This window comes from Manihot esculenta, chromosome 18 (genome assembly GCF_001659605.2).
Source record: "Manihot esculenta cultivar AM560-2 chromosome 18, M.esculenta_v8, whole genome shotgun sequence".
In the NCBI taxonomy this organism is placed as follows: Eukaryota; Viridiplantae; Streptophyta; class Magnoliopsida; order Malpighiales; family Euphorbiaceae; genus Manihot; species Manihot esculenta.
In genome coordinates, this window is record NC_035178.2 from 3049240 (window position 1) to 3074930 (window position 25691).

Sequence of the window (25691 nt, forward strand, 5' to 3'; positions counted from 1 at the left end):
TTACTGTGAAAATGTCTATATTATGTGTATTTTTTAAATTTGTGCAAAGAAAATAAAATTTCTCATTAAAGACTAATTCAGCTTCAATTTGGTTATAATCCGAGTAAACAACTAGTTTCCTTGTAATTTTCATATGGATTTATTCTCTTCATATATGATTTCCGTTCGGCCTAACCGTTCCCGTGTTCGGCCTGTACATGTGGCTGCCCAATACTGGCCGTCGCCTTCCAATTCATGAAAATTGATTAAAATTAATATAAGAAAACATTTTTATTATCAGTTTGAATAAAGATTGATTAAAATTATTAAATTATATAAAAGTCCATGTTATAATAAAAAAAATTAATATAACAGTTTATAATTTGTTATACATATACAATGTACTCCTTCAAATTTTGGCAAAAAATACAACTTAGTCCTTTTTTAATGGGGATATAAATGAGTCAAATCGTTCGTGAGCTACTCGAGATTTGATTTGATAAAAATTTGATCGTGCTCGACTCGATTTTTAAACGAGTCAAGCTTGAGCTTATTTTTTAGGCTCGTTTGATAAATGAGCCAAACTTGAACTTCATAGTATTCTGCTCATTAAGGCTCGTGAACTCGGCTCGTTTCTGAGTTCATGAGTAGGTTCGCGAATAGATTCGTGAACATACTCATTAAGTAAGCTGAGATTATTATCATAAGAGAAATAAACTCAAACCCTGCATATACTTTCATGAGTCAAACCTAAATTTTCTAAAATTTAGCTCTATATAGTTTAGTTACACTCTTAAACTTGTATATATTTGGATCATTAAGATTTAAAAATTATTTTTTATAAGTTTATGAGCTAATTTGTAGATATACTTATTTAACTAAAATTATTTTAGTTTTAAACTTATTAATTTTAAACTAAAACTAGCAAGTTTCCCTCTGTGGTCTCTTTGTGGTTCGATACTCTCACCTTCTCCTCTTTCTTAAACCTAACTTCTTCTTTCTCCTTCCCCATGAAAGACGATCTGCGTCAATTGACTATCGATGAAGAAGAAGATATTGTTATCCTTATTAAGAGCTCTAGAGATATTCTGATCGTTACTTATGATTTCTGTATGGTGGGATGTTTCTCACATGCAATCCAATTAATTTTCAGAATATGCAGACCTCTTTAGCAGATTTATGATAGCAATCCTGGGACAATTAATGCATTAAATGATCTGGTTACTAGTTATAAATCGGATATTTTATTTTTGATGGAAACAAAAACTCTTAGTTCTCGTATGAAATTTTTTCGTAATTTTTTATATTTTGATGGTTGCTTCTCAGTCAATAGATAAAGATTGGGAGGAGGCTTTTCGTTAATTTGGAAGAGTCATTTGTTTGTTTCTGTGATTGGCTTTTTTCAAATTTTATTGATTCGATTGTTTCGGAGGGTAATGTTCAATGTAGGTATACTAGTTATTATGGTTTCCGGAACCGCAACGATAACGTCAGTCATGAAACCTTATTTGAGCTTTATCTCATAGAAGCTCTATTCCGTGGCTTTGTTCGGGAGACTTTAATAATTTATACTCGAGAGATGAGAAAGAAGGAGGAATATCTTTGCCAAATTATCTTATACAGGGGTTTAAATAGGCACTTGAGAAGCATTTTTGCCAAATTATCTTATGCAGAAGTTTAATTTTGAATGATTGTAAATATTTGTTAAACTTGATATTTCTGTTAGATGGATTCATCATAATACTACTCTAGCTGCTCATACTTTGGTTATAGAATTTATCAGGCATAATCATCTCTCTATTTGGGATGATATCCTTTTTTGTTTGATGAAATTTTATTAATACAATCAGTAGTTTTGCTTTAAAAAAAAAATTCATATATATAAATAAAGTGAACTACTCGTAACTATTCGAGACTAAACTGGATAAAAATTTGATTTGTCTAAATTCATTTATTAAACGAGTCAAACTTGAATTTCTTAATATGCTGCTCGAGTTCGAAAAGAGAAAATTTCGAATTCGACTCGAGCTTACAAAAATTTTAACGAATCAAACTTAACTCTTCAAAATTCGGCTCGACTCGATTTCGTTTACACCCCTATTTTTTAATAAAAAATAATTTAATTCTTAAATTTTCATTTGATTAACAAAATAATAATTGTTTTAAATATATCCATAGTTAAATTATAAATTTTAAAAAATAAATTATTAAAAATACAAAGATTAAAAGAATGATTAAATTATTATATTTTAATAGTAAAATTACAATAAATAACTAACAAGATTAAACCTCAAGACTAATTATTCTCATTAAAAAAATAGAAATTAAGTGATGGTTTTAATCAATGATTATATTATAATTATTAAAATTTAAAATTATGACAAATTTAAATACTAAAATTAAAATACTGGATAATTAAAGATACACAATTGTATAAAATTAAAGATACACAACTTTTATTCTATAATTTCTCAATTATACAATTGAAATCGCTATCAAGCTCCAAGTTTCTCCGCATATCTTTGCCTAACTCGCCTTATTCTTTCCTTTACATGCATATGTTTCACGTTATACAATGTGAATTTTTTTATTAGTACTGTTTTTTTTTAAATTTAATTATTGTAATTAATTAACTCAAATCCGCAGTCTAATTGCCGTGCTGCAATTCTTGAGTAACGTACACCTTCAATTCCGTGCTTGGAATTTCTCTTTTGTTTTAATCATCCATATGCGTATATTGTATTCGATTTTGTAATCTTAATTAGATTGTTAATCTTTTAGTAAATTATGTTAATTGTTGTCATACTCATAGTAATCATCAGTGATGATGCAACGTCAGACGTGCATATGTATGTTGATCAAATCATGATCTAAACAGCAATAGTTTTATATGGTTGAACAGTGTGCTACAAACTGATTCAGTTAATGGTTTTCTCTTCCATATTGAAAAAAATAAAACAAAAAGGAAATACAAGAGTTATATGTATAGGACAGTTATGTCATCTGCAACTACCACTCTAAAATAATAGGTATTGTTTAAAAAATCTCTGAGGTAATCATAATTAAATTAAAATATAAAACTCAAATTCAATCAATTATATTTTTATTTTAATTAATTTATGTTATTATCTCGCATTCGAATATTTCAAATTCAAAGCTGCCTTTTACGAATATAAAATTTTGATAATTCAACGATTCAATTCATAACACCATGTCTTCGTCAATGTTTTCATCTATGTGAGTAATTAAATAAACATGGCTCTTCAATTTGGATAAGCATACGGAGCTAACAGATTCATGAACTCCATGGAAGAGCATCACCTAAATATATATTCTAACCTACAAATCACGTGCAAGAGTCTCACCTACTAGTGTACCTGATTTTCTGTGAACAGGCCACACGGTTCAAATCAAAAATTTTCCAAGCTTTCAAAGTTCCCCACCATTGATGGCTATGCATTATCCAATATTTATATTACGTCCAGGAAAGTGCAATTTTGGTCAAAATTGATGGAGATTAGATCATCCGCTGATAAAAGTTTATTAAAACATGGAAAAAAAATGGGGTGTGTACGTACCATATATGCATATGAGAGTCTATAAATACCCATGTCCAAGGAAACCCTAATCACAAATTCATCAAGCTATTATCAAAGGCGTACTTGAGATATCTCTGCTTCTATCTGAGAGACATCAAGATCACTACTATATAGGCTCTTAAATTTTTTAAGTCCCACACAAAGATCACACAGTTCTCTTGGTCATCGATTCCCGATGGAAGGAACAACCGCAGTGGCCCTTCAACCTCCAACTTATGGAAACCTGATCACCGTCCTCAGCATTGATGGTGGCGGGATAAGAGGCGTTATCCCCGGAACCATCCTTAACTTCTTAGAGTCTGAACTTCAGGTATCCATAATGGCTTCAATATTCCTCCATCGTGCAGGAATAGACCTTCCTTCAATCTTTCATGAAGCATGAACATGCATGCATGCATGCTAGGATATCAAATTTTGTTCAAATAAAAATATATTAACAGAATGTATGCTAAGTTTTTTGCCTTTGCATGGTCCAGAAATTGGATGGTGAGGATGCAAGAATCGCAGACTATTTTGACGTAATAGCAGGAACAAGTACCGGAGGTCTAGTTACTGCAATGCTTGCTAGCCCAAATGAGAAGAATCGTCCGGTGTTTGCAGCCAAGGATATCAAGGACTTCTACCTGAATGAGTGCCCTAAAATCTTCCCACAAAACAGGTTAAAAAAAACAAAATCATTCTTTATACGGTTGCTATGATCAATAAGGGAAAGGAATTCTTTCGTTAATTTCTGCTTTTGGGATGGTAAAATAATAACATTATTTATTTTTATTATTTTTTAAACAACAGATGTCCATTATTTCCGCAAACACAGAAGGTAATAAAAGCTTTGTCAGGACCAAAATACGATGGGAAATATCTGCATTATCTTATCAAGGAAAAACTAGGAAACACGAAATTGAACCAGACATTGACCAACGTTGTGATTCCAACATTTGATATCAAAAGGCTTCAGCCGACTATTTTTTCCAGCTTTCAGGTTTAATTTGCCATCTTCGCTTAAAAGTCAGATTCTGTTAGTTCTGTTGCATATCTATGATCATTGTATAATATAACATTAACTTCCGCTGAAATTTGTTTTTCATTGGCCAGGTTAAGAAAAGCCTATCTCTGAATGCTCTACTCTCAGACATATGCATTTCAACCTCAGCTGCACCAACTTATCTTCCAGCTCATTATTTCGAAACAAAAGATGAGAAATCAGGAGAAGTGAGGGGAATATTCAACCTTATTGATGGTGGCGTTGCTGCAAACAATCCGGTAATCGATAACTTTAAGATGTTTTTTAATTTTTAAATCTAATTGCATCTTCTCTGGCTAGTCAACTAAAATGATTTTTCATCAGACTTTGGTTGCCATGGGTGAAGTGACGAAGGAAATCATCAATGGAAGCCAAGACTTCTTTCCTATAAAGCCAATGGACTATGGAAGATTTCTGGTCATATCCTTAGGAACTGGGGCAGCAAAAGCTGAAGAGAAGTACAGTGCCGCTGATGCAGCAAAATGGGGTGTATTGGGTTGGCTAACAAGCCATGGATCCACACCTTTAGTCGATGTTTTTAGCCAAGCCAGTGCCGACATGGTAGATTTCCATATTTCTGTGGTTTTTAAAGCCCTGCACTCGGAAAGTAATTACCTTCGCATTCAGGTAATAAGCTTACACAGCTACCACACAAATTCAAGCTTAGAACAATAACATCGATCTTATTAATATTTCTGATTAAACATTTGTGCAGGATGACACTTTAAGTAGGACAGTTTCGTCAGTGGATGTAGCCACGAAAAAGAACTTGGATGATCTCGTAAAAGTTGGTGAAGGTCTGTTAAAGAAACCAGTTTCCAGGGTGAACTTGGAGACTGGAGTCTTTGAACCATTTGGAAAAGAGACCAATGAAGAAGCTCTTATAAGGTATACATGAAAACCATTCACAACTTTTCCGGCGACGGAATTATTTAATCTTTCATAAAATAACAGTCTGAAATCTGCTTGTAGGTTTGCCAAATTGCTCTCCGAAGAGAGGAGGCTTCGCCATTCTAAATCACCCCATGGACAAGTCGCGAATTCGAAATGATTATACCGATAACAGAAATGATCGATCTTCCTAATTTAGTCTTTACGAGGTGGGTCGCAAATCAAGGCCGCCATAACTGTATGATTCTTTACTGTAATGAAGTTGTGATTGAATAAGTCCTCTATGGGACAGAGTTGTGAGATTTCCTTGTTTCTTTAAATTCTATGTACAGGTATACTATGAATTGATGTAACCAGTTTGAATAAAATTTCATAACCACATTATTTTGTGCACTGTCTTTCTCTCCCTCAAATTTTATTTTGTTCAATTTGATGAAGTTATATGTCATAGTTAATTATGTCTCAGATCATAAATTACTTTTGTCCTTATGAAAGCAAAAATATTAATTAACCCAATAAGATGGAATGAGGATCGGCTCTTGATAATTTCATATCAACAAGGATCTCAATATATCACTTTCTTCTTTGCCCAATTCTATGGAAAAATTGATGTTGAAATAAATATTCTGCCGTGAAAGTGAATATTTAATTGGGATATATTCGCGGAAAGCTAATTTTTGGTAAAGAGCGTTGAAATGTATTGTATTCATATGTACGTATTTTACCATTTTTGTAAAGTTTTTCTTTGGCTTGTAGTGCCAACTGAAATTGTTTTATTACTATCAATTGGAAAAATTACTTTTTAGTCCCTGAGGTTTAACGTAATTAACATTTTTGTCCCTCTATTTTGGCGATCCAATACTTAAATCCCTCACTTTCTCTTCCGTCTGAATTCGTAATCCTTCAATTCAAAATGACCGTTTAGTCAAAGAGTCTAAGGTGAGAAGTGAATTTTTTTACTAAAAATACCCTTAATGAGCTTAATAAAACCTTTTAACGGAAGAGTGATGAAGGCATAAATTTACGGGTGAAGGATCTGGGTGGTCAAAAATATCAAAAGGAAGCGGGGCAACGGCAAGTCCATTAGGTGAAGGGTTAAGGGGAGGAAAGGCCTTTGTGGGTTTGTTGTTGTGTTCATCATCGTCTCTCTCTCCTATGTCGGAGACAAAGTTCAGTAGGTCATCCATGATGAAGCAAGCTGCTGGGTCAAGAGACTCCATTTTTGAATAGAGAGAAGTGAAAGAGATTTATCAGAAATAGCAAAGGGAAGGAAGGGTTGGTACTAATAGAGAGAAGGTGGGTTTGGGTATATGAATTATCATCGAGTCGAGGGTTTTTGGGTGGGAATGATGGGATGATAAATTTTGGATTTTTTAATTTTTTCTTTTTTGGTTTTTATTTATAAAATCTTGCATTGGGTAAGTATCCATATGCGCTTCACGTCCTTTTCTTGCAACTTCATTAACACACACTACTCTAATTAACTTTCGTGTGCCGAAGAAGAGAGAAAATACGAGGGAGAGAAGAAGGATGGAGGAATTTTACGTTGAGAAGGATTTATCACGTTCATTAAGGGTATTTTTGGTAAAAAATTTCATCTCTTACCTTAGACTCTTTGACCCTATTTTGGACGGAAGGACTATAAATTCGAACGGAAGAAAAAGTGAAGGACTTAAGTGTTGGATCGCCAAAATAAAGGGATATAAATGTTAATTACGTTAAACCTCAGGGACTAAAAAATAATTTTTTCCTTATCAATTATTTAAAACTTCATTATTTTAAAAATTTATTCACATAAATATTATTACTATCTATTATTATTTTACTATATTAAATAAAATTAGATATTTAGTTAATTTTTTATATTTAAATAATACTAAATTATTAATTTGTAAAAACTATAAATTACAAAAATGGGGATCGGTATGGATTAAATTTTAATTATAAAAAGATAATATTTACCAAAAAATTGTGTTCAATGCTTAAAATTTAGAGGATAGAATTATATATATAAGTAAGAATAATTAAAAAGAGAAGGGGTTCAATTGATCTCTCGTTGATAGTAATGCATATGCTGCTGATAATACTACAGTGTTGTGTTTGAAATATCCATGGATTTTAATATGCAGATTGAGATTTATATTTGTATTAAATAACATCACTTAGTTTTCAATCAACTTTAAGAAAAAAACATATATATATATATATCTTCTAAAAATATAAGTATTTGAAATAAAAACAGTAATTGTATTATTTGAAATTCTTATTAAATATAATAATTCTTTTAATTAAATTAAATCTCGCCTATATTTTTAAATTTGAAATTTGAAATTCTTTTCATTAATTCAAAATAATTATATATATATATATATATATATATATATATTGGAACTATAATCAACCCCTTTCATTTTAAGGTGTCTATCTAGGATATCCGATGTTGAAAACCTGAGTTTTACTATAGTCTGAATTACTGGTTTAGATTCATCTCCTTTATATGTTGCATATATTACTGAAGGCAAGTTTGAAACTCTTCCTATATCTTCTGTTATTTCTGAAGATAAAAGATCTTGTATATCTACTATTTATATTTCTATTAAATTTTTGCGATATTTTACCATCTTCAAACTGCTCAATTTTACTTAAATTTGTATTTGGTTTCACCTTCTCTGGTTCTGGAGAAGATACTATACATTCTAATATTCATTCATCTGGCAAGGTTATATCTTTCCACTGAATTGTTTTAGGAATTACCGTATTTGTTTTAGTCAAATCTGTCTGTAAAAATCTTGTTTCTTCCAATTTAGACTACAACTTATACTTAGTTCCAAACGCCGAATTCATGGCTTTATAATGAATTTTATATATTAATGCTATCGGAATGGAACCTTGTTTCATCCTATAATTATGAGTTTTTATTTCTAAAACTATATTTTCTAAAATATTTAAATCATTTAATGAAATGGCCATATTTGGATATATTTCAAAGGATATAGGTCTTTCACTTAAACTAGTTTCTACAGATCCTAATAAAGAATCTTGAAAATTTAAAAATCGTACATCTCTAAATACTGCTAATATACTAGTATTTAATTCTTCTAGGGTTAAAAGTTTTATTCCTACTTGAATTAATCCTATATGAATAAACTTGTACTTTTTACTCCTATGATGACTTAGTGTCTTTGATGATAAAAGAGTTATTTTATCAGAAAGTTTACTTAATTGAAAATCTCTTTTTTCGGTTTTTATCACATAATTTGTTTTAAAAACATTAAACTTTAGAATTTTATAAATTTGTTTCTTATCTACTTTGGGAATTTCCTATTTATCTATGAGTTTTACAAAATCTTTCAGTATTAACTCATTTTTATTTATTACTTTTTTAATTTCTGAAGACTCTAAATCATCTAATTTTACTGTACTAGCTGATTTATACAAAAAAAGGATCCATTTTTAAAATTTTGAATTATGTCGTGGTCACTGCCTGTTATACCCTATGACGCCCAAAACTTTAGCTAAAACGGGTTCAGTTGGCATATCCAAAACATATTCTTTCAAAAATTTTTAATAATGGATTTTTTGCCATGTAAAAAAACCTATTGCTTGATACCAACAAACTTACAGGATCGAACATACAGGATTCAAAATCAAGAAACTTACAGGTTTGTCAAACAAATCAGGTTATAACTTTCAATAGTACGTGACTTTGTAACCCAAATTACATCTGGACTATATAGGATTAAAGTAACGCCTCTATTAACAGTTTAAGCTTTTGGTAGAATGGTATGCGCCCTTATGGTATCATAGTCAGGTTGAGGGTTCGAGCCACGGGGAAAGGAAGGGTATTTAATATGGTCAAGAATAGTGCCAGAAGTGAGTCCGGTCTCCAATGTGGCATCCAATGTGGAGACATTACCGCGTGCACGGATCCCCAATGTGGCATCCAATGTGGAGACGTTGCGATCTGTTCCATCTATTTCTTTATCTCCCCGTGAATTGTATGTTTGTAACCCCGATGTGGCATCCAATGTGGAGACGTTACAGCGTGCAGGGGTAAATATCTGGGCTATATAAGATTACGTGGATCAATAGAGTTATTTACATAATTTCAAAATATGTTTTTACTATATTACCTTTTTGAATTTTTTTTATATTGTAAATTATTCAATTTTTAAGATTGTGATGGATATCTACCAGATTTCTAAATTTTCTGTATATTTATTACATCGTTTGCCTCCATGTATTATTTTCTACTGCTTCTAAATTTAACTCAGATTTCATGCATTTGACCTAACACATAATATATTCTAACACATAACATTCAATATTTTTATTATAAAATAAGAAAGTCATACCCATGAATTTTAATTTTTTTTTAATTATTTAAGTCGTGGTTCAAAGAGGTACTTATTTTGTTCTATGAATATGTACAAAATCTAAGAAATCGTGGTTTCTTACTTTCAGATTTCAACGTACGGCTCTCAAAGTCTGCAATTTCCATGGCACAAGAAAAGAAAACGAATTGACATAACTAAATAATTAAGCACCAGATGGTTGCTTAAAGAACTGCTTCTGCTTATAATTTGTTCCCTGATAACTTTGTAATCGTACTTAAAAACCAAATAATTTATAATATTTTTTTTATTTATTTACTATGATTTTATGCTACCATTTTATATAGATTTGACCTAAATATAGGTATTTATCATAATGGAATCAAGATACAGCTAGGACGAGATCCATTACATTGATATACAGTTATTTTGGAATAAAAACTGGTTTTCTTCCAACTTTGAACACTGCACAAAGGTCTCCTTCATCAAATAGGTTATCAAACAAAGATGGCAACTAGTATAGTCAGCATTATCAATTATGGTGGCATTTATGCTTGGCCTTTACTCTCACCTAAAATTCACATGCCAGAGTCTAACCTACAAGTCTCAATAGAGCTGATCTACGCGTTTTGGATTTTAAAGTTGTCCTCCAATGAATGATCAGCAGCCATTCTGAAGTATATCCAATAGCGAAAGAATGCAACTGCAGTCAACACACAGGGTGAAGGGACATGGCATTGATCAAGAATTGATTCTATAAATAACCATGCATGGTACGATTCTTAACTTGCATAGAAATCAACACAAGACCATAGAGTTCTCTACTGCAGTAGTCATCAAATCTCTTTTCTCAAGCTACAACACCTTCTCCTTCCTTCTCTACCCATCCTTGGATATATCAGAATGTCTAACACGTTAGTTTCTTACATGGAAGAAGGATCGAATCCCCCCTTGCAGCCTCCAACTTATGGAAACCTAGTCACCGTTCTCAGCATTGATGGAGGTGGAATAAGGGGACTCATCCCTGGAACCATCCTTAGTTTCCTAGAATCTGAACTTCAGGTAGGTTGTAGTAAGTAATCAATTATAGCAATATATGGTAAGACAAGTGCTAACTCTTGATGTGTATGATGTGGCCATGGACAGAAGCTAGATGGTGAGGAAGCAAGAATTGCAGACTACTTTGACGTTATTGCTGGAACGAGCACAGGTGGTCTTATTACTGCCATGCTTACTGCCCCAAGCGAAAATAATCGACCCCTCTTTGCTGCTAAAGATATCAAGGACTTCTACCTCAACCACTGCCCTAAAATCTTCCCACAACCAAAGTGGTAATTAACAATGGAGTTCACAACAATCATATACTATAATTTAATTATTTGATGTATAAGCATCCATTTATTTCAAAACAATTTTTACCAAAAAAATTTATTTCTGCACATTTTTTGACGTTTAAAACATTAAAAAAATTAATTAATGAAAATTTACTTTTTTTTAATTAAAAAAATTAAATCAGAAAAATGACTTATTTTTTATAAAAAAAATAAATTTATTTTACTAATAACGGTTGGAATGAGTGCTAAAGCACTTATATCAAAAAATATTATTAATACTATTAAATTTTTTATATAAATTTATTAACCATTTATTTTTAATTTTAATATTAAGAATGAAAATAAATTATTTTTTTTACATATATATTTCTTTATGAAATAAATGGAGCATGATATTAGAATTTTGTACTAACATGATATTTGATTTTTGTTTTCTTTTAAAAGCAGTTTATTATTTGGACAAGTGGAAAAGGTGATCAGAGGAATTTCAGGACCAAAGTACAATGGAAAATATCTACATGGAATTGTTAGGGAAAAACTTGCAAAGACAAGATTGAATCAGACACTAACAAATATCGTGATCCCAACGTTCGACATCACACAACTTCAGCCAACCATCTTTTCCACCTACGAGGTTGGATCATTTCTCAGTATTATTTAAGAATATAAAAAAAATTATCTAAATTGAATATATGTAAAGATATATTTATAATATATGAATTTCATGATTTAGATAAGAATTTTTTTATAAAAAAATGGTGGCATAATCAGTGGCGGAATCAGGAGCTTTCCTTTGGTAGGGCACCGGCTGCGCCGCTGTGGCACCTTTATTCCCTTCAAAACATTTTTCGGTCGCCCGTACGGCACGTAATCCGTGCCGTACCTTCCTTTCGCCCCTTGACATAATGCAGGTTAAGTTTATTAATAAACATATTTTCACTTGCTTATTAAATCGGTTAATTAGGTTAAGAGGAAGCCTTGCTTGGATGCTCTACTCTCCGATATATGCATTGCAACCTCAGCAGCACCAACTTATCTTCCAGCCCATTATTTTGAAACCGAGGACGAGCAAACAGGAAAAGTGAGAGAGTTCAACCTTATAGATGGTGGGGTTGCCGCAAATAATCCGGTATTGTGCATGGTTCTATTTTATATTAATTTTCAAAGAAATTAAATTATTTTCTTATTTGGTAATTAATTTCTTGAATTTTTCTTTCGTGATCAGGCATTACTTGCTATTGGGGAAGTGACAAAGGAGATAATAAAGGGAAATCCAGACTTCTTTCCGATAAAACCAATGGATTATGGACGGTTTCTGGTGATATCATTAGGAACAGGGTCACCAAAATCGGAGAAGAGATACAACGCAAATAAGGCAGCAAAATGGGGTGTCATGGGTTGGCTAAACAGCGGTGGCTCTACTCCTTTGGTTGACGTTTTCACGCAGGCAAGCGCAGATATGGTCGACTTCTACCTTTCTGCAGTTTTCCAAGCCCTGCACTCTGAACAGCATTATCTTCGCATTCAGGTATATCTGATCAATATTGGCTAAAATGAAGCGATTTTAAATTATAAGAAATTTTATTTTATGATATTGTTTTAATAATAAGAAATGAAATATAAAAATATTTGACATTTGTAAACTGGGACGTGTACTTGCAGGACGATACACTAAGTGGACAAGAATCATCGTTGGATATAGCAACAAAGGCCAATTTGGAAAACCTTGTCGAAATTGGTGAAAGGATATTAAAAAAACCAGTTTCCAAAGTAAACTTGGAGACTGGTGAATTCGAACCAGCTAATCAGGGGACTAATGAAGAGGCTCTCAAAAGGTTTGCAAAAATACTCTCTCAGGAGAAGCTGCTTCGTCTAGCAAGATCACCCCATGGACGACTTGTTTTAAGTTCTAAACGAGTGACGCAGTGAATTTTAATATTACGTTAAAATTTTATTTTTATTGAAAATTATTTACTTTTAATATTCAAATTCATGATTCTTTGTTTCATTAATAGATCCCAGAAAGGGTTCTATTAAGCTATTTTAAATTATTCAATCCAGATGTATCAAATTTTTTTATTAAATTTCAATTATTGCTTTTATTTTTTTATTTAATACTGAAAATGCAAGATGGAGAAAGAGAATAATTATATTAATAAAAGAAATAAACGAGTGGAAAAATAAATCTCTTGCACCATTTGGATATATGTGAAGAAAGTTAAACATACTTGTAAAAAAAATTCTATAGAGGGAAATAGAAAAAATAATAATTTTAAATATTGTTATTCTTTTGCCGCATTAATATCCATAGCTACCCATGCCAAGTTTTTCTAAGAGGGAAATAGAAAAAATTTCTAATGTCTTTATCAGTGCAAGATTATTTAGACAAAGTATACATCAATCTTCATCCGGAAATATCTATAGAAATAAAAGAATCTTTTACAAAATTTGATAAAATTTATAATATCGATTTTAACAGAATTGTTAAAATTAAAATTAATTTTAAAAATAGAGGCTAAAAATCACAAATTAAAATTTAAAATTTTATATTTAAACTTTATTAATGTTATCTAAGACCGATAATCACAATTAATTTAAATTAGTGATATAAATAAATATTAAAATATATTAAATATGGATTTTAATAAATTAAATTACCAATTATTCAAATATCAACTAGGTTATCAAAATAATTTATCGGTATTGAATTCAATATATATAATGGATAAATTATAAAATTAATGGTTAAAAATAGGGAGAATACCTTTTCTTGTATTAGATACAATTTGAATATAATTTGAGATTTTAGATATGATAAGATATGGAATACGGTATAAAATATTATATGAAATTTTATCATATAAAGATAATATTCTTTATATTTTGATATTGTAATTAAAATTAGTAGAAATTATAAAATATTTAAATAATTGACGTGATTTATATTATTAAAATTTATATTTAATATATTTTAATATTAGTTTATCTCAATTAGAATCGTCTAAAATAATTAAATAGACACACGATTTATAAATTATAATACACTGATCAGACACCGATTTATAATTATAAGCTCTTAAATGGTGTTGGCTGTTTAACATGTATACAAATTATTATTATTATTATTATTATTATTATTATTATTATTATTATTATTATTATTATTATTTGTTATAATTGGCTTTCATTATGATTTAAATTGGAGAAATTCAGAGTAGATGATTCCAATACTACTTAGATAAAGCTCATTGATTTATCTTTATTTATATTATTAATTAAAGAAAAATGACATTTTAATAAAGATTTAGGAAATTAAGAGAAAAAGAATGAACTGAAATTAGATTAAGGGTAGATAAAATAATTTAAAATAACAAAATTTTACTAATTATGTTTTTACTATTTATATTCTAATTTTTTGTTTGAAATGGATTTATATTCTAAATTTTATTGAGTGTAGTTTAAATTTTCATAAAATAACAAAGTTAATATAATTTATTAAAAGTAAATTATCATTTTATGAAAATCAATAATACATTTACTAAAATATAAAATAAAATATTCAACAATTATATGGTGCTATGTTTAACTTTCTTCCAAGTGATTAATAAGATAAATATTTATATTTAATTAACATAATTGATTTTTATAAATTTAAATAAACAATAAATTAGGATTTCAAACAAACGAATACATTAGGAATTTAGGATCCTAGCTACAAGGATATGGTACCACTAGAATATGCTCGTAGCTATGATTACAAGATAAGCGATCAGTCTCCACTAGAAATTTTCAATTGTTTATTAGCAGAAAAAACTAATTAGTCAATTCTTCATTTATGAGCAACACCTTTTCCATGGCCTTGTGGTGATCTAACTTCACGAAGCCGTTTCTCCTTGGACAGTATGTCAGCCAACCTACACACCCAGATGAAAATCAAATTAACCAAATCTCACAAGAAAGGAAAAATAAATAAATAAAAAGAAGTGAACGTAGCCAAAGGTTTGCGTATACGTAAACACGTACTTCTTGAGAGCCTCTTCATTTGTAGCCTTGTAAGCAGGTTCAAAGGCACCGTTGTCTAAGTTCACCCTGCCAACTTGTTTCTTCAGCAACGCCTCACCCACTTTCACCAGGTTCTTCAAGTTTTCTTCGGTGGCGATATCCACAGAAGAGAGGTTTCCAGTCAGTGTATCGTCCTGAATTCTAAGGTAATTTTCTTCGGAGTGAAGAGCCTGAAAAAGGGTGGCAATGTGAAAATCAACCATGTCGCTGCTGGCTTGCATAAACACATCCACCAAAGGAGTGGAGTTTTCACTAGTTAACCATCCCAACAAACCCCACTTAGCCGCATCATGAGCATGATATTTTTCTTCAGATTTTGGTGAACCAGTTCCCAGGGACAGCACGAGAAATCTTTTGTAGTCTGTTGGCTTTAGGGGGAAGAAATCGGTGTTTTCGCTGTTAATTTCTTTCATCACAGCATTCATAGCTACCAAAGCCTGGAATATTAATTGATTGAAAGTAACGAGAAGAATAATCAGAGACTTTCACATATATACAAATCAAAGATGAAGATGTTGAATATTAATGTTCATGGGATGATACCGGATTATTAGCAGCCACGCCTCCATCAATGAGATTGAATTCCCTGATCACTTTTCCTGTGGAATCTTTGGTTTCGAAATGATGTGCTGGAAGATAAGTTGGGGCAGCTGAAGTTGAAATGCAAATATCCGACAGAAGGGCATTAATGGATGGATTTTTCTTCACCTGAACAGATCATGCGCGGGTAAATATATATCATTAGAAGTGCTGGGTAGATTATAATTTCAACGAACCAAATTCATGCAGATGTCTATATCAAGTTATGGACCTCATAGCTGGAGAAGACAGTTGGTTGGAGGCGCTTGATATCAAACGTTGGAATAATGACATTTGTCAATGTCTGCTCCAGTTTTATATCTCCTAACTTTTCCCTGGTAACTTGATGCAAATATTTGCCGTCATACTTGGGTCCTGTAAAAGCCTTGACCAGATTGGCCGCAGGAGCAAAGGGAGACCTGTTGCAAAATTACATAAGTTAATTGTATATGCATGTTCTAGCTCATCAATCATCTTCAATCTTCAAAGAATTATTACCTGTCTTGGTGGAATATTTTAGGGCAGTGCTCGAGATAGAAGTTTGTGATGTCCTTGGCGGCAAACAAAGGTCGATTTTGCTCATTTGGTGCTGTGAGCATAGCAGTGACGAGACCACCAGTGCTAGTTCCTGTGATCACATCAAAATAGTCTGCTAATCTTGCATCCTCTCCGTCTAGTTTCTGCACACGACCATTTACAAAAGTTTATATAAAAAAAAAAATACTATCGTCCGTCTTTATTCAAATACGGTTAAAGAGTTTAAGAGGGTCTATATAATTCACAGATGAGTTTCAGATTATAAAATAAATAAACATATATTCACCTGAAGCTCAGACTCTAGAAAGCCAAGGATTGTTCCAGGAATGATTCCTCTTATTCCACCACCATCGATGCTAAGAATGGTGATTAAGTTTCCGTAAGTTGGAGGCTGTAGGGGTGATCTTGGAGTTTCCATATGAGATATTAAATGACCGAGAAATTCTTAAAAAATATAAGAAGTTCAGAGAAAGAACGGAGGAGGTCCTAACGGAGAAGATGCTAAAGGATGTTAAGGGACTTAGTACGCACTGTGAAGTATTTGAAGATTGCAATATCCCAAGCGACCTGGAATGGCACTTATAGACCTGGACACTTCACTACATTTAGAATTTTCAAGTAAGCCAAGCCTTTTACTAGTCAAATTTGACCACTTTTGAACTTTCGCCGGTTTTAATGGATGTGGGACTTTCAGGACAACGGGGACCATCGTACCTTCCTCTGCCCGGTAATGCAACCGCGGGTTAAAATTTATCCAAACAATTTTTAATCATATTTTATTATTTGATTTTAATTGAGCTATTATAATTAATAGCAATAAAAAATTTATATAAACTTAATAAATAGGTGAGTGTACCCTTCTAAAATATCTATAAATTATAATAATTAATAATTTAATTTTGACTTAATAATTATATTTAATTCAACATAATATATAAAACTACAATGAATACATAATTTTTTATAAAAATCTTTAAGAATTTATAATATATAGCTAGTTCATAACTATTAAACAAGTAAAAAATGAATTTATGTCAATTTTAATAGGATGTAATTGTTTACATACAGGAAAATAATCAGGAGGACAAAATAATTTCCTATCTATGCACGTATTCTTAATGAAAATTGAATTAATAAATAATTTTTATCTAAACTCATCGATAAGATTTAATGATATTTTTTCAAAATCTAAACAAAATTTTCCTTAATAATTAATGAGAATGGTAGGCTTTCTTTTTCTTCCAAAATTTGGATAAGCTTTGAGAAGGACTTTCATCAAATGAATTATGTCCATAAAATTTTCAGTAAAAGAAAGTTGATAATTTCTCTTAATGCATTAGTGTTTTTCTCATAATTGAAAAAAATATTCATCCATTCAGAATGCATTAATTATTAACCAAATCTTTGCTATTGATATCAAATGAACGAATACTTTTTCAACTCGTTTTCTGCTTACCCTTCAAAACCAAGAAATGAAGTACTATTTGACATTGTCAAACGTCAACTTTTACCCGTAATTAACCAAGTTGCAGGGCTGTTTCCTTCCCATTATCCGACGAACAAATATTAAATAAAAAATAATTTTAAAAAAATTACTATTTAATTTTTATAATATAAAAAAATTTATTACAAATATTTTAATATATTTTTTAAAATTAAAAAAATTAAATTACTTTATACCATATATATTAAGTAATAATTTTTTCATTTAAAAATATGAACACTAATGATTGACGAATTCTCCAAAGCTTATTTTTGGGAAGTTATCCGTCGGCGTATTGTGAGTGACACTTCTACCCACCACAAATTTTTTTTTTCTTCTTGCTTCTTACCTGCTAGGAAACTCACATTTCTTGAAATTGCCAAATCTATCCCTCTATTCCTTGAGACTATCGCTGACGTATAATTTTCATCGTGTGTCCCTCAAAATTATGATGTGAGCTAATTTACTATTATCAATGTTACTGACTTATACTCCAAGTATAAGACAATTTTGAGATTTATTTCCTTGAGAATTTATTTCGTTGTATTTTTTAAGTTTTCTTTGTAATAATCAATAGTTAATCTAGAATTGAAATTTTTAAAAAATGAAAAATTACATAACCACCATTTTTTTTTACCACTTATCTTATTAATTGATTTTACTTGAGACGGTCCCATCAATAAATATCAAACACTTTGAAAATGGTTAATTGGATGGTGATGTTTAAGCGTCTCTCTTTCTCATCCATATGTAAAATTGACATTAGACTGCAAAAATTTTCAACTAGTTTTGTATTGCATAATTATTGATATCAACTTGGAGCTCACAAGCTAACCTAATTAATTGATGTCCGCAGATCCATCATAACACCTAAAATTCTCACCTACAAATCACATGGAATCTTCACCTAAAATTCCACATTTCTTAGATAATTCTACACCATGAAAAAAAAATCTACTTATTTTCTTTAAAAAAATTAAAGAAAATAAAAGTTAATTTTACACCTATCGTAAACATGATCTTATACCATTATCTTTAAACAAAATATAAAATACCATTATCTTTAAACAAAATAAAAGCCAATTTTAATGTCGCTATTAACAAAATAGATAGAGTTGGAGCACAAAAAATGATAAGGTTAACCATGTGGATGAAATTATAGAAAGTTAAAAAATTATAAATCCTCTTATCTTGGAAAGTATGGCTTGTAGAAAAATCATATTTTTTACTAGAATTTGTAATTTTAGAAGGATGATCGGTCAATAATTAAAGCTCTAAAAAATCATTTTCTATCTAGTAGTATTAGAAACATTATTAGTGATATTGTTCACATGCTTTATGTTTTCAAAAAAAAATGTTCTTTAGTTTTGTTAATAGATCCGGAAATAGTGACTCCCATGGCCTAGCTGCTCGCATAGCGAGGGATGCTTTTCTTGTGGATAATTCTTTACTGAAGTTTCATTTTGCATTTCGTAATCATCGTTATACCTGTTTAAAGTTTATTAAATTTCTTATATTTGGAAAAAAAAAATTATTTGAAGCTTTTGATATAGATGGGGCAAGCCCAACAAGTTCTTGGAAACCATTTTTTGCAATTTTATGGGGCTCAGCTCTTTCCATTAATTGAGTTTTAGTTAAAAAAAAAAAAAGTAAGCCCAATCCTCTTTTTTAAGTGTTTCGGCCTTAGGCTCAATTACTACTCTGGGCTGTGCTTCAGACTCAGTTGAATGCTTTATTGTTTGAGATTTGTGAAAATTATAGATGTCACCAAGTATTATATACTTAATAAATAAATTCATCAAATAATTTGGCAACTAATTATTGTAAAAAAAAAATTGTGGGTAATGATATATGGTTAACTAAAATTTTGTTCCATTTTCAAGTTAAATAGTTACTAAAATCTAAAATAAGAAATAATTTATGAATTTTGACATGTTTCGAAATTTAACTTTAAATTATTCATAACAAAAATGTAATATTAGTCATTTTACCCTTAAGTTTTATAATGAGTTCATTAAACAAAAAAACGAGGGATATTTTACAATTAGCTGAAGTAACAAGGGCATAAAAGCAAAATCACCCCTCATTATAGCTGCGGCTTATATAATGTCCAGAACCGCCCTTGCGGTATGGTTTACTCATCACTGAAATCTTGTCTTGCTACAGAAGATAACACCAAGTTCCTCTGATTGGCTACCGAGATAGGAGAGAGTGAGAGGAAATGTCCGGCATGGAGAGACTGCAGAGAATGTTTGCGGGTGCAGGAGGCGCTTTAGGTCACCCACCCCCCGATTCTCCAACACTTGATTCATCGGAGCAGGTCTACATCTCCTCTCTCGCCCTCCTCAAAATGCTCAAACACGGTACGCTTCTCAACTATCTTGACCTATAGACATCTAAACTTACATTTCTAATTAAGTTTTAGGGTTTCGTTGATATTTTGTTCTGTTTGTGACTGAAGCTGAAGCTAGGGTTAGTCGATCTCATATGTGATTTTTGGGTTCTGTTCAATCTTGCGCTTACGCATTTGGATTATAATACATGGATTTTGATGCAATTTAGGGATTTCGATTATGCGTTGTGTTTGTTTTTTTGGTGACGTCATGCTGTCTAATTAAAATTTGAATTTGCAACCTTGCAATTTTTTAGTCATCGATTCCTTCTATTAACTGAACAGTTTCGTAGACATTTTTGCAGCATTTGAGTCCTAATTATCATTCTCCTCTATGACTTGCTTTTGTTTTTGTTTTAATTTTTGTTCCTTGTATCACAATTCTATATATATATAGATGGTGGATTATTGACTCCATGTTGGATGTGAAGATTTAGTTCCTATTTTCGTTTACATTGTCTTCTTTGAGACTTGTAAATATCCTGGACTGAAATTATTATCATATGCAACGTTTGACTTGACTGACATGAATATAGGAAGAGCTGGGGTCCCCATGGAAGTGATGGGCTTGATGCTGGGAGAGTTTGTGGATGAATACACTGTTCGTGTTGTTGATGTCTTTGCTATGCCTCAAAGTGGTACTGGTGTTAGTGTTGAAGCTGTTGATCACGTGTTCCAGACTAACATGCTTGATATGCTCAAACAAACTGGAAGGTATTCTTCAATCAATTAGATTTAAATGAAATATTATTATTTTGGGTGCATATCTGTATTCTTGTTTTCATGTGGTGGTTTGCCTGTTCTTCCACTCTCTCAAACAACAATTTATCTGTGGTAGTATAAATTCTTTGGTTTAGAGAAACTTTTTGTTGGGTTTGGGGAAGGTGTGCATGCTTGGTCGGGTCGTGCAAGCTCTTGGAAAATAACTTAAATTAAATGCAAACATGATGAGATTCAAAGAACTGGGTTGAACTTTTAATGGATCTAGAGCAACCCGCTACTATTAGAATTGACTGTAGGGCAACCTGCTACAATTACCCTACGGAATCTGTTGGTGTTCTATGTAGAATTGGATTTATTTACATGTACAAGTACAGGGGTGTCTGTTGGTTGTGGTTTTAATCAGTTGAAGCCTTAACTATTTATGAGATTCCAATGGAAGACCTAGTTTATTTACACAGAGGTTCATTATTTGCGTCACATTCATTCATCCAACATTGGATTTTTTTTATCTCTTTGTGTACTTCCCAGCCATGTAGCTCATTTCATTTGTCCTATTAATTTTTGTTTTGCAGGCCAGAGATGGTTGTTGGGTGGTACCATTCCCATCCTGGATTTGGCTGTTGGCTCTCTGGCGTTGATATAAACACACAGCAGGTTTTTTGTTATTTTACTTAGTATTTATGCTCCCTATGCCACTAAGAAAATATCCTGTTTAGGTCTTCAAAAGACTAATTGCTCATAACTGGCTTTAGAGGAAAGCATTCAAACTTTTTACTGTGTTGGTCACTCTAGATTAAATTACAATTGCTTATATAGTTTATCCATCTGTTATTTTTTTTGGAGATTATTAGCCTGCATGCTATTAATAACACCTTCTTCTTGATGTTCAATATTTATCTGCAGAGTTTTGAAGCTCTGAATCAACGGGCTGTAGCAGTGGTCGTGGATCCAATTCAGAGTGTTAAAGGGAAGGTGGTGATTGATGCTTTTCGTTTGATTAACCCACAGACAATGATGCTTGGCCAAGAACCACGGCAGACAACTTCCAACCTTGGACATCTGAATAAACCATCCATTCAGGTGAGTGCATAACCAACACTGACCTTTTCGTTAATTTTTCTTTTTCCCTATTCATCTGATAGCTATCTTCTTATTTTACTATAACTCTGATATGCTTGGCTTAAAATTACCAGGCATTGATCCATGGATTGAACAGGCACTATTACTCGATAGCCATTAATTACAGGAAGAATGAACTAGAGGAAAAAATGCTTCTTAACCTTCATAAAAAGAAATGGACAGATGGATTGACACTCAAGCGGTTTGATACTCATTCTAAAACCAATGAACAGACTGTTCAGGTGGGTGATTGTTAGAAAACTGGAGCTTACTGTTTTTATGGCGTTCTTTGACTTTACAGTTGAGAGCCCTGGTAATATCGAATGTCCAAATTCAAAGATCCTAATATGGAAAATATGCTATATTTGAAAAATACATGTGTAGATAAATCGAGTATTCCATTTGCTTCCCAGTTGAGTTCATGTGACCCAAGCTAAGCTTGTTCATTAAACAAGGGGAGGTTAGCTTGAGGGAATCCCAAATTAAAATATACCTCCAGTCAGTAGAACTTTATTCAGACTTCAATATGCATTGTTGTGTCATGTGTCCTATGCAGAGTAAAACATGTGAGTTGTCAATAATAATCCACTTAACTTGGTAATATTTTCTCATTTGACGGGTGATGTGATGGTTTGTCTTCGAATGTGCAGGAGATGCTGAATTTAGCTATTAAGTACAACAAGGCAGTGCAAGAGGAAGATGAGCTGCCTCCTGAGAAGCTGGCAATCGCAAATGTTGGAAGGCAGGATGCGAAGAAGCACTTAGAAGAACACGTGTCTAATTTGATGTCTTCCAACATAGTTCAGACATTGGGTACCATGCTCGACACAGTTGTGTTCTAAAGTATACTTAGTTATTTTCTTCCATTCTCTTGGAATCCTTTATTTGGTTACCTTTTGTATTGTATGTTACAAATAGTTAGATTTATATTTTAAGTTATTTCAGTTCATTTTATCTTTTCTCAAATTATTTATAGTCATTTTCTATGGTTAATTTGATTTTTAAAAAAAAAACTTATCAGGAAATTTTTAGTTAATTCATGTTTCAAGCTATTAACTGTTTAATAATGTGTGAAGGTTTATTATTAGTTTATAGGGTAAATTGCAATTTAGTCTTTCTAATTTAGTGAAATATAACTTTTCGTTTTTCTGTTTTAAAAAATTGTCAATTTAATCACTGTGATTTTTAAAAATTATGCTATTGGTTTCAACCGTTAGATTATTTATAAATTGGTTAATAGAAAGTTAAATAAAAAATTTTTAAATTACCCTTTAACTAATGGGAGGGATGAATATTTTTTCTCACCAATTATAGAAGGGGCTATTTAAGAATAAGGAAAAATTAATGCACAAACAAATTAATCAAGGATGTCGGTCACCCATTGCTCACTCGATACCAGTGGCGGATAGAAGAAAAAATATATAAATAAGAAATTTCTGAATTTAAAAGGAATAAGAACTCGCTCTCTCGGCATCAATGGCTTCCATATCTCTTTTATAGCTTTTGTCCTAATTTTAAAATCCATTTGAAATGACGATACAGTACTGTTTGGCGATGATATTGCTACTCCTTCTACCTCCTCCGTTGATAATCAATTCACATCAAACCCTCTGCCTGATTCATCAGTGGAATCTGGTTCAAACACCACTGTAACGTTAAGAACAAAAAATACTCACAAGTTAATAAGCGAAATATGCAAAACTCAAATCTTCAACGCCGTCAACGCCGTAGCAAAGCTGTGATACGTTAAAAATCACATAATAAAAAGGAAAAAAGATTTTTTTTTTCTTTCTAAGAAGAGAGAGAAAGAGAGAGAAAAAGAGAAAAATAAAGAAAATATACAAAGTCGTCGAAAGTATTAGAGAAAAAGCTGTGATGGATATTTTAGTCTTTTAACTAAGACTAACAGTGACTTAACTGAAAATTTAACGGAAGGGACCAATAGTATGGTTTTTAAAAATTATAGTGATTAAATTGATGATTTTTTAAAACAGAAAGATAAAAAGTTATATTTTACTAAATTAGAGAAACTAAATTGCAGTTTACCTAGTTTATATAATACTATTTAGTATGACTCAATCCTTGTAAATGTTAAAATAAAAACTATTTAATTCTTATAGTTTTTAGCTTATATAGTTTAAAATTACAACCATGTGGTCGTAATTCTAAAATAATAATTATTTATGTAAACTACTTAATATGTTTTTGTAAATGGATAGAATAATTTCATAAACGACAGATTTTCCTTTTTTTGTATTCATTTTTTTTTTCTTTTCTGATTTTTTCTCTATCAATTGAAGGATATTGCATTTAAAGCCCTATGGGCAATAGAACAAGTCTAACAAGGAGCAAATGAACAATCGACAAGAATAAGCCCACCCAATTAAAGAGCCAGGAGCCCACACAACCTAATCCATTACTGCTCAACCAGTGAGAAGACACCACAAACCCATATGCACCACCCGTACAACCAGGGCTCTCAAGACTCACCGACAATATCCACCATAAAAGAGAAACCGGCTCATTACCTTTCCAATTTAGTATAGTCATGGAAATGCCGTTTGGAGCCATATCTTGCTCCAATACTGAATTCACCACTTCCAGCGTCAATCAACCATGGTTAAGTCAAACCCAGTGGTTGTCAAACACTCTGCAGGCAAACCACAAATTTCAAATTCAAAACATCGAACTTATTAAAAAAAATTAAATCCATAACTACAAACTACCTAAAATTGACAAGTTAAGATCAAGGCGTATTTCTCTCTGACCTTGACCATAGCGATGAAATCCCTCCACTCTCCCCTGCCGCATCTCTCTAACACGTATTTAAATTCATTATAATATTTATAAATTTTATTTATTTATCTATATTATAAATTTAAATTATAATAAAAAATTAACTATGATAATTTAAGTATAAACAGTAATAATAATTTTAAAATTTAAACTTATTATATGATGTTTTAATAATATAATATTTAGTATATTTTTATAAATTGAATAATTTTATTATTTAAATTATTTATTTTTTTAATAAATCGATTGATACAGTTAATTATTTTTAATAAATATTACATTATTTTATTTCTTTAATATTATAACGTTAAATTTTAAAACTAATATAGTGAATTTTTATAACTTTTTTAAGAATAGAGAATGAATTTTATTGCACTTAAAGTACAATCTTCTTATTAGTTAGCAGTTAAAATTGAATACTTTATAATTTTTCACTTTAAAATTAAATATATTTTAAGAATAGACAAAATACTTTGTTTACTTTTCCCAATAATTATTTAAGTCCCAAATTTCCAGATATTGGCAATCCTGTTGTCCCAGGGAGGAATGATATTTGAGGGATAAATGATAGCTTTATTATGAAAAATTGGCGAGCAGCCGATGGAAAAGGGACTGCAGAGCTGATGGATATATTACAGAAGCTTCTTCAATCATTTTTCTATTTAATTATTTGGGTTTTCCTATAAAGATCTGTTTGCAGCTTTCTAAAGAGGTAAATACATTAAAGATGATAATTTTATTTTTATTTCCGGCCGGTACGGTCACTTTCCTCTTCAACATCCTATGGATAATACACATCCTACTAAAAAGTTGGATTAATTGTCTGGAAAACACTTGCTTCT

General features: G+C 31.2%; 4 protein-coding genes across 4 annotated transcripts; 3 read left to right on the forward strand and 1 right to left on the reverse strand.

Moving 5' to 3' along the window:
- Window positions 1-3602: 3602 nt before the first annotated feature.
- Window positions 3603-5878, forward strand: LOC110606840 (patatin-like protein 2). The gene is made up of 7 exons (XM_043953567.1): window positions 3603-3888; window positions 4055-4236; window positions 4368-4557; window positions 4671-4838; window positions 4924-5226; window positions 5315-5487; window positions 5572-5878. Exons 1-7 carry the CDS (start codon window positions 3754-3756, stop codon window positions 5648-5650), a joined length of 1230 nt encoding a protein of 409 aa, XP_043809502.1. The 5' UTR covers window positions 3603-3753; the 3' UTR covers window positions 5651-5878.
- A 4636-nt stretch (window positions 5879-10514) lies between these two features.
- On the forward strand, window positions 10515-13213 carry LOC122722358 (patatin-like protein 2). The gene is made up of 6 exons (XM_043952917.1): window positions 10515-10886; window positions 10971-11155; window positions 11606-11792; window positions 12123-12287; window positions 12384-12686; window positions 12821-13213. Exons 1-6 carry the CDS (start codon window positions 10728-10730, stop codon window positions 13085-13087), a joined length of 1266 nt encoding a protein of 421 aa, XP_043808852.1. The 5' UTR covers window positions 10515-10727; the 3' UTR covers window positions 13088-13213.
- Window positions 13214-14808: 1595 nt separating this feature from the next.
- LOC110605763 (patatin-like protein 2) lies at window positions 14809-16914 on the reverse strand. Its single transcript, XM_021744389.2, has 6 exons — window positions 16623-16914; window positions 16298-16479; window positions 16032-16218; window positions 15764-15928; window positions 15182-15657; window positions 14809-15072 (listed from the first exon to the last, which is right to left on the reverse strand). Exons 1-6 carry the CDS (start codon window positions 16752-16754, stop codon window positions 14988-14990), a joined length of 1227 nt encoding a protein of 408 aa, XP_021600081.2. The 5' UTR covers window positions 16755-16914; the 3' UTR covers window positions 14809-14987.
- Window positions 16915-19918: 3004 nt separating this feature from the next.
- On the forward strand, window positions 19919-23002 carry LOC110605750 (26S proteasome non-ATPase regulatory subunit 14 homolog). The gene is made up of 6 exons (XM_021744372.2): window positions 19919-20182; window positions 20748-20925; window positions 21507-21588; window positions 21838-22014; window positions 22128-22295; window positions 22704-23002. Exons 1-6 carry the CDS (start codon window positions 20041-20043, stop codon window positions 22893-22895), a joined length of 939 nt encoding a protein of 312 aa, XP_021600064.1. The 5' UTR covers window positions 19919-20040; the 3' UTR covers window positions 22896-23002.
- Window positions 23003-25691: the final 2689 nt, after the last annotated feature.

Coding starts and splice junctions, on each gene's coding strand:
- LOC110606840 (XM_043953567.1), top strand. CDS start 3,754: ATGGAAGGAACAACCGCAGTGGCCCTTCAACCTCCAACTTATGGAAAC. Junction 4,558..4,670: donor CTATTTTTTCCAGCTTTCAG/GTTTAATTTGCC, acceptor TTCATTGGCCAG/GTTAAGAAAAGCCTATCTCT. Junction 5,488..5,571: donor AATGAAGAAGCTCTTATAAG/GTATACATGAAA, acceptor ATCTGCTTGTAG/GTTTGCCAAATTGCTCTCCG.
- LOC122722358 (XM_043952917.1), top strand. CDS start 10,728: ATGTCTAACACGTTAGTTTCTTACATGGAAGAAGGATCGAATCCCCCC. Junction 11,793..12,122: donor CCATCTTTTCCACCTACGAG/GTTGGATCATTT, acceptor TCGGTTAATTAG/GTTAAGAGGAAGCCTTGCTT. Junction 12,288..12,383: donor GGGTTGCCGCAAATAATCCG/GTATTGTGCATG, acceptor TTTCGTGATCAG/GCATTACTTGCTATTGGGGA.
- LOC110605763 (XM_021744389.2), bottom strand. CDS start 16,754: ATGGAAACTCCAAGATCACCCCTACAGCCTCCAACTTACGGAAACTTA. Junction 16,219..16,297: donor AAAATATTCCACCAAGACAG/GTAATAATTCTT, acceptor ATTTTGCAACAG/GTCTCCCTTTGCTCCTGCGG. Junction 15,658..15,763: donor GCGTGGCTGCTAATAATCCG/GTATCATCCCAT, acceptor TTAATATTCCAG/GCTTTGGTAGCTATGAATGC.
- LOC110605750 (XM_021744372.2), top strand. CDS start 20,041: ATGTCCGGCATGGAGAGACTGCAGAGAATGTTTGCGGGTGCAGGAGGC. Junction 21,589..21,837: donor TTGATATAAACACACAGCAG/GTTTTTTGTTAT, acceptor ATTTATCTGCAG/AGTTTTGAAGCTCTGAATCA. Junction 22,296..22,703: donor CCAATGAACAGACTGTTCAG/GTGGGTGATTGT, acceptor TCGAATGTGCAG/GAGATGCTGAATTTAGCTAT.